General features: G+C 45.3%; 1 protein-coding gene across 1 annotated transcript in view; it reads left to right on the top strand.

The window, feature by feature from the left end:
• Positions 1 to 12,632, top strand: part of MACO1 (macoilin 1) — a 102,138-nt gene that overhangs the window by 41,841 nt on the left and 47,665 nt on the right. The window contains exons 3-5 of the mRNA XM_075336075.1: positions 2,551 to 2,677; positions 9,310 to 9,433; positions 12,390 to 12,568. Of these exons, the coding sequence (XP_075192190.1) occupies positions 2,551 to 2,677; positions 9,310 to 9,433; positions 12,390 to 12,568 (430 nt within the window). The remainder of the gene's footprint in view (positions 1 to 2,550; positions 2,678 to 9,309; positions 9,434 to 12,389; positions 12,569 to 12,632) is intronic.

Genomic DNA, 12,632 nt, shown 5'->3' with positions numbered 1-12,632 from the left:
TTGCTAAATGTTTTACGGCACATCTCGTGCTCTCGGTGAAATTGCAGCATGCTACGATTTCACCGAGTCTCAGCTCTCGCACCCCCATGCAATCCTATGGGAGCGAGGAAAAAAAATCAAAATCCGGGTGGCATGCGTATGTCATACAGATGGCATACGCATGTCACACGGATCCTTGACACTTGCATACCACGTCAGACTGGCTACCGGAGGAATCTCCAGTAATACCAGGCCTGGCCGCGGTTACATGCACTGAACTCTGGAGCTGTCACCTGAGCTCCAGAGTGCAGCCTGAACAGCGAGCGCCGAGTGATTGATTCCCCGGCGATTGCTGTTCAGTTCATGACAGCTGCAGACAGATTAGGCAGATCTCTGGAGCTCAGGTGACAGCTCCGGAGTTCAGTGCAGATAACCGCGGCCAGGCCTGGTATTACAGGAGATTCCTCCGGTAGCCAGTCTGACGCTGCGTGCAAAAACTCACATAGCACTTGCATGTCATACGGATGCTATGTGAGAAAAAAAACACACACCATACGCAGACGACACGCAGGATACTCTACTCACATTTGTAGCCGAGTGTCACTGTTAATTTGTAAACGCAAGTGGAGAAGAGCCCTGAGGAAAACACCGCAGAATGCTGCGATTGTCTGAAAGTCACGGATTACTCGCACCCATACAATTTTATGGGTGTAAGTGAAACATTGGACTGCATTCGGATGACACCAGAGTGCAGTGCAATATACGCACAGGCTGACAATGGAGGAGACTGAGAGTACACTCTCCCTCTCCTCCGCAGTTGTGATCCGATTACAAGATCACAGTATAATGACACTTGGCTCACGCTCTCAGCAGAGCGGGAGCCAAAGGTTGTTAGCATATCTCATCCGATGATCTCACATTGCATGCCATACGCTAGTGGGACCCCAGCATAAGTCTGAGAGCCAGAAGGAGAGAGCTTGTGACCGGTCAGACTGTGGTCACAAAATGGCAGAGCGGGATGGAGCGGCACTGGGAAGAGCAAGAAGATAGTGGGTAAGCATTTTACAGGGAACTTGTATTAGTAATACCATTCTGGCAGTGAGATTTAAGTAAAAACCACAAACAAGAAATTTAAAATAAAATTTTCACTCTGAATACTTGGGCTGTTCCAGATTTCTGTTTTACTAAAAAAAAATCTACATGTACATGAGCAGCGGTAAAAAAAAATTACAGGGGCCGCTGTCAGCGTTTTGGCAGATAAACGTTTTGCTGGCACTGCGCGCACAGTCAAGTTCTCTCTGCACAACTATCCCTCTAATGGAAGCTGCCAGCCAATCAGAGGCAAGCAGCTGAGGTGTATGACTTCTGCTGCTTGTCTCTGATTGGCAGATGGCTGCATTGGAAAAGTTGTGCAGAGAGAGCTTGACTCTGTGCGCGTGCAGCGCCGGCAAAAAAAAAAAATGTTACCGACATAAAGCACTGACAGTGGCTGCGGCTCCTGCACCTGCCACAATAGTAAACAAGGGCACGGGCAGCAAGAAGCAGAGGAGAGGCAGCCAAGGGAATGGGGGACAGGTGAGAATGATGTGTGTTCTTCTTTTTTTTTTTTTTTTTTATTAAATTTTATGTGAAGAACAGCACAATAGGGGACCAGTATGGGGCGTTACTACAAAACCAGGAAAGTGCACATTACTACAAGAAGACCTGCATGTGCAGATTAGTAAAAGGAGACAATGATGGAACACATTACTACAGGATAGGCACATTAGTATAGGATGGGGGCATAGCTAGGGACATTACTATAGGATGGGGGCAAGGGTGGGCACATTACTACAAGATGGGGACAAGAATGGGCAAGTTACTATTGGGTGGGCATGTTACTATTGGGTGGGGACAAGGCTAGTGACATTACTATAGGATGGAGACAAGGCTAGGGCCATTACTATAGGATGGGGACATTATTATAGGATGGGGAAATTAGTACAGGATGGGGACATTACAACATGATGTTGGCCAAAATTACTATATGGTGCTAATTGTAAAATGATTAGTTACAAGAAAGGGATAAAATGTTAATAAACAAAAAACCAAATGGTACCAATAAAAATGTCACCTTGTCCTGCAAAGAATGCGGCCCCCCAAATTTATTATTTTCTCTGTGTGGCCCATACACCCAGCTGCGTTTAAGACCCCTGCCCTAATATGTGGTGGTTTGTTAATTTGGACTTTTCCATTTTAATCTCCCCACCTTCTGTTAGTTACTTTTCAGGCTCTTTTTCACCCTGTTTTGCCACTTAGTTCCTATTTCCAGTGTTTTTGGCACAGCTCTATATCCTGTGTAATGTGATCCTGCAGACGTGCCATGGCCCTAGTGTAAGCAGTACCTTCATCTATCCCAATGGACTGCCTGAAGCCAGGGATGATAAACATATGGGTACTGCAAATAGCACTGAGTAATGGGGATTATTATTGTGGCTGGTGGGATAATTGCTAAATGTTCTAATCCAATTTCTTTCCCAAATGTCTGCTTTCCCTGGATCTAACTGCTCCTCTGTTCTGTTCTTGTTTCAGGCCTTCTCAGTATTTTTTGTGTGTGTAGCATTCACGTCAGATATAATCTGTCTCCTATTTATACCGGTGCAATGGCTATTTTTTGCAGCTAGTACCTATGTTTGGGTACAATATGTGTGGCACACAGGTAAGCTTTCTATATTAAGTTTTCCATAGATGTGTAGATTTTCCTGCATGCTTTGATTGGTCCTGTGCACATGTATGGGAGTAACGTGCCTTCCTTGGATCACAATTTCCTGGGCGAATGTTTCTTTACAATCCTACAGTACTGTGACAGCTCACAGGCTGCCCCCTTCAAATGTCTTTTTTAAAGAATGCTTTCATTGTTTTTTTTTCCATGCCACCACCACCTTTCCAGCTATGTAGTCACTAGGATCAATTGTGAGTCTTAAAGAGTTATGCCTATCTTAGCACATTACCTATCTACGGTATAGGTAATAATTTACTGGGTTCTTTGCTGATGCCTAGAACAGGGTCCTGAAATGTCCAGATGCAATAATGCTGTGGTTATGCATGGGTTCCATTCATTATCTAGCTAACTGCTGTACTCGACTATCTCCAGATGATCTAGAGTCCTGCCCCATTATCACAGAGTTCCTGTATGGTGGCTAGATTATCATATTTTTCGAACTAGAAGATGCTCCGGACCATAAGACGCACCCTGGTTTTAGAGGAGGAAAATAAAATTTTTAGTAACAAATGTGGGCGAGGCTGTTATGGGGCGAGGATCTGCTGCTGACACTGTTATGGGGGGAAATATGCCCAAATTGTCTACTAAGGTAATGATCCCCATCCTTATATATATGTCCCTCATCCTGGTATAGCCCCCATCCTGCTATATACCCCCATCCTGCTCATAATATATACCCCCATCCTGCTATGTGGCCTGTATCCCATGGCACAGAAAAAAATAAATGTTTATACTCCCCTGTCCTCACTCCCTGCAGCTTTCATCATCTTCCTCTCTCTGCCAGCAGCAGGGCCGCAGACCTGTGTGGAGCCGTTCCCCAGCAGCATCGCTAGTCTTCCTGTCTGTGCCAGCAGCAGCGCTGCTGACCTGTGTGGAGCCGTTCCTCTGCAGCATCGTGATGTCCTCCTGTTTGCCGCCCCACTGATGTGTATGGAGAGGGCATACAGGGATGATGTCATCGCTGTTCTCACCGCTCTCCACACACATCAGTGGGCTGGCAGACAGGAGGACATCGCGATGCTGCAGGGAATGGTGAGTATACTCCACTGATTCACTGCACCCCGCGCTGATGATGATACGTGGAGGGCAGTGAATACAGCCGCACATGATCACTCCAGGCTGTAGTTGCCAGGGGTGATTATGCGAGCTGGCTCTTTACTATGCGCGCATCCCCCGCCCATCATCCCACCCCACCTGCCAACGCCGCCTACAGTGCTGAGAGATGATGGGCGGGAGGATGGGCGTACATATGTAATGAGTGGGCCCACGTGGTCACGGCAGGCGCTGCTACAGCCTGCTCGTACCGCCGATGACCCTCATTCCCCGCAGCCCTACATTGACTATAAGACGCACCTCCCGCTTTCCCCCAACATTTGGGGGGAACAAAGTGCATCTTATAGTTCGAAAAGTACAGTACTTGCTAAGATGGGGATAACCCTGAGTAAAAAGCAGATTAGATCCTGACCAGACTTTTAAGAGGGATGAGCCATTTTCCTGCCCGAGCTTTCCGGCTTCCCCGTATATGTGCTTGAACATAGAAGGCTGTCGGTCCCAGAGCTCGGCTCCTTTCCATCAGTCACTTGTTCCTCTGGTAGATCTGCACACATCATGTGGGTTTCCCATCACGCTGGACATGCACTGATTTAGGATAGCCGTTTTCTGACGTTCTAACACTGGCTGATCACGTGACTAAACAATCCAGTATGTTAGATAAGCCTTTCGTTTTACAGATATCTGCTTTTAGTATACCATGCTGTTCAGTGTCACAAAAATGTGCCACCAAGCATCTAATAAAAGTTTATGCTACTTTTGCATTTTACAAGATTTACCTTTTTGGAAAGCTTAAAGGGGTTGTCTGGTCTCAGAATTATAATTGCAAAGTACCTGAAAAGTGGTCCAATTGTTAGAAGTGTCCCCATCTCTTCATTCTGGCCTAACTTTGCTCTTAACCTTGTTCAGTATCACTGTAAGGCTATGTGCGCACGTAGCGTAATTACATGCAGTTACGCTGCGCTTTGTAGCGCAGCGTAACTGCATGCGTCCTGCGTCCCCTGCATAATCTATGGAGATTATGCAGGGGCCGTGCGCACGTGGAGTATTAGAGCGCAGTGCTTCGGCTGCTGCCCGAAGCGCACGTTCTAAGAAGTGACATGTCACTTCTTTCCTGCATTCTGCCTGCAGCTCCTGCTCTGTCTATGGTAAGAGCTGCAGGCAGAGCGCATGGAATCAGCTTTTTTTTTTCTCTACGGACATTTTCTGCAGCGATTTGAAGCGCACGTGTGCTTTTCAGATCGCTGCAGAAATTTCTGCAGGGCTAGTACGCAAAATGCGCACAGCCTAAAACCCTCAGCCCAGCTTGATGCCCTCCTCCATGAACTACAAATCCCAGCATTATGGCTAGGACCGCTCAATCGTTTTTCCCATTCACATAGTAAAGTGTGATATGTAATATGTCCCCGCTCAGTGTTCTTTTATTAGATGTTCCTTGCATGCAAGTGCTCCAGCGATAGATGCTTAAGTCACATAAGACAGAGTATGATTGCACCATACTTCTCTATTGGTTGCATATAAAGCCTTTCGGCTCCATTCAATGTGTTACTAGACACCATTACCCAGTTTGCCTCTCTAAAGGGGTATCCTAGACAGCCTATTTTTTTCCCTTTGAAGACCTGTGGGCATTGCATACAGCACACTGGTGTGTAGTGAAGGTCCACTAGTTACACCATGTTGTTCAGTCGGAGGCATACTTGAATCAAGCAATGCCCCAAAGCTGTGACACGACGTCCCAGTTACCAATGGGTGACATGACGCAACTACTTCACTTCCTGCCAGCGGTAAGTAGTATGGGGCCTTCAAAAACACTAATATACAGTTTGGATGGGCAATAATGCAAAAACAAGAATGCCGCGGAGACACCATCACATTTCTCAATGCTGGCTAGTGGGAGCAATGCCTAGTAGAAGACTACATGGGTAAGGATCATTGACCTCGTTCTAGTGTCACTGCGTTGAGAAACATGTGATGGTGTCTCCGCGGTGTTGGATGTTGATCTCCCCGAGGTCAACTATCCTTACCCATGTAGTCTTCTACTAGGCATTGCTCCCACTAGCCAGTTTCCTACTCCACACTGATGAGGGGCAAATACCCCGAAACAGCTGTCTGTGGATGGATACCATGTTTGGTATAGGGGGTTTCCTTGACTGGAGACTGCCCTTCCCGTGGTTGTTCCTTCCTGGGGAAAGACCTGGCTAGTTTCCTGCCAGCGTTGAGAAACATGTGATAGTGTCTCTGCAGCATTCTTGTTTTGCATATTTTCCCAGGGGGCCTTGTTCTAGTGTCACTGGGTTGAGAAACACGTGATGGTGTCTCCGCGGTGTTGGATGTTGATCTCCCCGAGGTCAACCATCCTTACCCATGGATAGGCAATAATGGCTTCATAATTTTAACAGGTTTTCTGCTAGATCTACCTTGCGTACCCCTTTTTAAAGCTAGTTCACACACAATTTTATAACATTTGACAGCAGATGCTTTGCTTCTTCCATCGGTAGCATAGCCTTTGAATAGCGCAGCAGGGAACGCTCTCAATGACTTTCACATTTTGACTGGGGTTACCTAAGGACTGGTTGCACCCACCACTGAGCTAATATTTTTACCTGTCTTTTAGCTGGGCAAAAAATTGCCTGTCTGGAATGCCATTCTAGAGGTCCAGAATGATTAAACTCTTCTAGTAACACATTCAGTGGAGCTGTAGGGTGCCATCATATTCTTGCCATCTTTCTTATGTAGCCTAAGGCTTTAGTGGTGGTATGGATAAACATTGAGGAATTTCATCCCTCTTATGTAAAAGGTTGACAAATGGTTTGTTGTCTTTGCTTTGGCACCTTATTTGTTCTAATCTTTCATTTAATAAGTCTTTTTGCTTCTGATTGACATCTCTAATTTGACTGTTTATAGAAAGTTGTTCCAGTGGATCATGTAACAAACACATTTGTGTAAATGGAAATGTGCTTGGTTTGAATGTCTGTTTGCAGGGCATGCTGTCATGCCAACTCTGTTAGGACTACACAACAAGACCGCAGAACATCAGCACATAAGTTTCTGAAAAAAAGTCCTAGGCCAACCCCATTACGGATAAGACATCATGACGGCAGTACAGTCTCAGTTGTCTTCTCCTTGCAGGAAGTTTTAGGCCCTGTGCGCACACTGCGTTTTTTACCCGCGTTTTTTTTTTTTTTTTGCCCCCCCCCGCGGTATTTCGCGTTTTTTGGGACATAATGTTAATCACCGCCCTGCGTTTTGCAAGGAAGTGATGTCATTATGACAGGAAAAGGAAGTTGAGCAGAGAGTAAACACACACACATATCACACTCACACACAGACATATAGAATGCACAGAAATCAGAAACGTACATATTAAAAATAAGAAACGAAAAGAAAAAAAAACCCGTTGGCTTCGCCATATTTTTACCGTCTAGCCAAGGTAAACACCCGGCGGCGGCCCGGTATTCTCAGGCTGGGGAGGGCGAAGGCCATGGTTATTGACCCCCAACCCCCCCCCCCCCCTTCCAATGCCGAGAAGATCAGCCCGCTGCTGCCCTGAGAATGTCGCATCCACTATGCAACAGTCCCGGCGTGTTACCGGCTCTTCCCGATTGCCGTGATGCTGTGGCAATCGCGGTAATAATGAGTTAATGGCAGCTGTGTACTGCCACTAAGGGGTGCTTCACACAGCGAGCTCGCTGCCGAGATCGCTGCTGAGTCACGCTTTTTGTGACGCAGCAGTGACCTCATTAGCGATCTCGCTGTGTGTGACACTGAGCAGCGATCTGGCCCCTGCTGCGAGATCGCTGCTCGTTACACACAGCCCTGGTTCGTTTTCTTCAAAGGCGCTCTCCCACTGTGACACACAGATCGCTGTGTGTGACAGCGAGAGAGCGACAAATGAAGCGAGCAGGGAGCAGGAGCCGGCGTCTGGCAGCTGCGGTAAGCTGTAACCAAGATAAACATCGGGTAACCAAGGTGGTTACCCGATATTTACCTTAGTTACCAGCCTCCGCCGCTCTCACGCTGCCTGTGCTGCCGGCTCCGGCTCTCTGCACATGTAGCTGCTGTACACATCGGGTTAATTAACCCGATGTGTACTGTAGCTAGGAGAGCAAGGAGCCAGCGCTCAGTGTGCGCGGCTCCCTGCTCCCTGCACACACAGCTAAGCGGTGTGCGCTGGTAACTAATGTAAACATCAGGTAACCATACCCGATGTTTACCTTAGTTACCAGTGTCCGCAGCTTCCAGACGCCGGCTCCGTGCAAGCACAGCGTCGCTTGCACGTCGCTGCTGGCTGGGGGCTGGTCACTGGTCGCTGGTGAGATCTGCCTGTTTGACAGCTCACCAGCGACCATGTAGCGATGCAGCAGCGATCCTGACCAGGTCGGATCGCTGCTGCATCGCTAAAGTGTGAAGGTACCCTAAGTCCTAGCTTAATCATGGCAGCATCTGAGACAGCTTCCATAATTAAAGTGTAAGTAAAGTGAATAAACACACACCGAAAAATCCTTTTTATTTTAAATAAAATAACAAAAAAAGCCCCCTCTTTCACAACTTTATTACACCCCCCAACACAGCTCCGCCGTAATCCACACAGGTCCCACGACGCTTGCATCTAGCCGCATCTGACATAGTACTCAATGCAGCCTTGTTCAGTGAGCGATGCTGCAGGGGTAACTACAGGTCATTCTCGCGGTTGGTAATGTGAATACATTACCGCTCGCGAGAACTATAGTGTGTCCTCACAGAGACTCGATCTATTGATTGATCTGTCCTCTATCTATCCATCTGTCTATATATTATTTTTTGCGGTTTAAAGCATTAAAAGACGCAGGGACCAACCTGCATAAAAAGCGGTAAAAACGCGTGCGTTATTGGTGCGTTTTTTAACGCAGGTGCGCTAATCCTTGAGGAAAAAAATCCTTTTTCTAGTTCACATGGGGCCTTAGAATGATAATGTAGTTCTTGCTGTGGGAGATTATAGGGGTGTTCTAGGGTCTACTTTAAGGATAGTCATTAGTTTTGGTTGGTGGTGCTAGTTTTGCATTGCCTCTTGTGTATGTTTGCTTAGACGTTTTTGAGTTCCTCAATGGAGCTATCTCTCCGTTCATGGCCCTCAAGACAAGGCCACTTTCTGTTGTATGCAGGATGTCATAAATGTCCAAGATTGGGTAAGACGTTTGAAAGATGTACAAAAAATCTTACTAGTTTCTGGGAAATAGTGAGTTGCCAGTAGTATATCTAGTGATTTGGTGATATAAGGGTACATGATATATCTCTGTAAATGATTCAGCCTTATGCCGCTTCTAGATTGTAGTGTCTCGTACATCTCGGCGACCCCAAGTGTCAATGCCACCTTTTTATTTTGGGAACCAGTGGTGGCCTAATCTTATCTGTGTATGAGCGATCTGCCTGAAAGAAGCTGTCTCATGTACTGGACCTATCCTTTTGGGTCTGTATATAAACGCCATCCTCAGTGTTCATTACTTTGTTACTAATGCCAAGTATTTCTCTTCCCTCTACAGAAAGAGGCGTCTGTTTACCTACAGTCTCGCTGTGGATACTCTTTGTTTATATCGAAGCAGCTATTAGGTTTAAAGATCTGAAGAATTTTCATGTAGATCTATGTCGTCCATTTGCTGCACACTGGTAAATGTTTTTTATTTTTATTCCCTGTTTTTTTTTCTTTTTAAGGGCATTTTGGATCTAGAATTTCTTTTGGCGTGCAGTCAGAAGTGAGAACACCTGCATTGTTCTGGAGCAGGGGTTGGCAACCTTTGGCACTCGGCTGTTGTGACACCACAAATTGTACCATTCAGCCACATGCTCTCAAACAGCTGACAGGGAATGTTGGGAGTTGTAGTTTAACAGCTGGAGTGTCAGAGCTCGCTGCTGCAGGATTGTTAACGTCTATTAAAACCAATGAAGGTTTATAGATGTTTGCTGTGGATCATGCTTTATTCTGTGATTATAAAATCTATACGCCCCTGCCAGCTTTTTGTCATGTAAACCAAATCAATTCAGACCTTTTTTTGTCCACCTTAATTTCCCCCAAAATTCTAAAGAAGCTATCTTAAGGATCATGGTGTGGTCAAACATTTCAGTGTACATTCCCATCCAACTTGCTTCCCCCTCCAGAGTCCCTTTTTAAAATGATTCTGATTAGGCTTGTATAACATTTTAGCTCTTCTGGTAGGATTTTCCTGTCCTTTTCTAAGCTGCATTCTACTGTCGAAGTCCTCATCCATAAATGGCTTACAGCACAGCAAAGGGATCTCCTAGTTGAATTTTATCAGTCAAGAGAAAGATCCAAAGAAATTTCCTTCGCATTAGATTTATAATGGGACACTGAAGATGGTCATCAAGAAGTAGCTTAAAGGGAACCTGTCAGGGCCAATATGCACTCAGAATCACGAGCAGTTCTGGGTGCATATTGCTAATCCCTGCCTAACTATCCCTGTATACACTAGCATAGATAAAGAGATCTTTTAGGAACAGTATTTCTAAAGAGCTTTTACAGTATGCTAATGAGCGAGGGCACTAGTTCCCTGGGCGTTAGTTCCCCTTGCTAGTTGACTCCATTAACATATTAGCACGCCCACAGGGGCGTACTCACATGCTAATGAATGTGGAGCGTTAGAGGATGTTCTCATGACGCCGGAGTTTTGGTCATGCGCACTACTTCAGTTTGAAGCCAAGACGGGTACACCCGGCTTCATAGTGCGCATGACCGAAACTCCGGGATCATGCGCACTGTACGGAAATCCGGCGTCTGACGCAATGCCGGCAGTGTGGTGAGAGGTCATCTTGTGACGCTGCGTATTCATTAGCATGTTAGTATGCCCCTGTGGGCGTACAAACATGCTAATGGGGGCGACTGGCCAGGAACTAACGTCCAGGGGGTTACTGCCCTTGCTCATTAGAATACAGTAAAAGATCTTTAGAAAACGTATTTCTAAAGATCCCTTTATCTATGCTAGTGTATACAGAGACGGTTAGGCAGGGATTAGCAATATACACCCAGAACTGCTCGTGGTTCTGTGTGTATATTGCACCTGACAGGTTCCCTTTGAATTTGGCATAGCAGTGACATTACATAGAACTGATTATCCTCCAAAAATTGATGAAAAGACAAGAAAATTGGTCTGGAAGTATGTAAAAAGTCTACAGTAACATTAAAGGAGGAATTTCTTACAAGTACTGCATGTGACAACAATCTCTAATATTCTTCATGTATCTGGCATGTGAGCTACGGTGGCAAAACTGAAGGCCATTGTGGCTTTTTGCATTTTTATGCCAGTTTTGAATCGGCTTTGCTGAAATGGGCTAAATTGGGATAAGTGGGTACAAGGCACAAGATGCTTCTCAAGTCCCTAATCTGTAGTTTCCTTTCTGGCGGGGTGCACCACATTCAGAAGCGGGGCAGAATTCATTATGGTGTGTGATTCTTAATAAATTCGGTGCCTCCTACAGCAACACTGACGTACTGCGACCATGCACTACACCAGACGTGAGAAGTCGTCCCCCAACAGCAGGAATTAATTCCTCCCCAATGTAGTGGAGAAATATATAATATATAATATATAATATATATATATATATATATATATATATATATATATATATATATATATATATATATATATATATATATATATATATATATATATATATATATATATATATATATATATATATATATATATATATATATATATTATATAATTTTTTTTAAACCTAACAAAACCTGGCATTTTAACAAGGGTGTGTAACCTTTTATATTCACTACATGGTTATGAAATGTAGGCCCATAAAGCAAAACTGGCTCTTAGATTTATCATGGTGACCTTAAAACTCCACAAATATAAAAATATTATTACAATGTACAAGTCAAAAGCGGGCTTTACACGCTACGATATCGTTAATGAATTATCGTCGGGGTCACGTTGTTTGTGATGCACATCTGGCGTCATTAACGATATCGTAGCGTATAACAGTTATGTGCGACCTAAAACTATCGCAAAAGCAGCAAAAATAGTTTGCCGCGGAGAGGTCGTCCTAAAACAAAAAATTGTTTACCTCTCATTAGCGATGTTGTTCGTCGTTCCTGTGGCAGCACATATCGCTATGTGTGACACCGCAGGAACGAGGAACATCTCCTTACCTGCTTCCACCGGCTATGCAGAAGGAAGGAGGTGGGCGGGATGTTTACGTACCGCTCTTCTTCGCCCCTCCACTTCTATTGGACGGCTGCCGTGTGATGCCGCACGAACCGCCCCCTTAGAAAGGAAGCGGATCGCCAACCAGAGCGACGTCGCCGGACAGGTAAGTCCGTGTGACGGGGGAAGCGAGGTTGTTCGCGACGGGCAGCAATATGCCCGTGTCGCACAACCGACGGGGGCGGGTACAATTGCTTGCAATCTCGCTAGCGATATCGCAGCATGTAAAGGCCGCTTAAGTCTCAAATCTGGGTAAATTGGGTGGGGGGACTACACACAAAATGCAGCATTTGTATATTTGGAGCAGTTTTTTTTAATTTTTTTTTTTTTTTTTTTTTTTTTTCGTCTCACGTTTATATGACCCTTGTTTTTGTGTCTTTGCACAGTATTGGATATCCTGTGGTCACTTTAGGCTTTGGGTTTAAGAGCTATGTCAGTTATAAAATGCGGTTAAGAAAACAGAAAGAGGTACAGAAGGAGAATGAGTTTTATATGCAGCTCCTGCAGCAGGCACTTCCCCCAGAGCAGCAGATGTTACAGAGGCAAGAAAGGGAAGCAGAAGAAGGTAGGTACCCTCAGAAAAATGGCTGCAATCACACCTTACTCAACTGGTGGAAGTGGCTCTTATT

Source organism: Anomaloglossus baeobatrachus, chromosome 2 (genome assembly GCF_048569485.1).
Source record: "Anomaloglossus baeobatrachus isolate aAnoBae1 chromosome 2, aAnoBae1.hap1, whole genome shotgun sequence".
Classification (NCBI taxonomy): domain Eukaryota; kingdom Metazoa; phylum Chordata; class Amphibia; order Anura; family Aromobatidae; genus Anomaloglossus; species Anomaloglossus baeobatrachus.
This window is presented reverse-complemented; position numbering and strand designations above follow the sequence as displayed.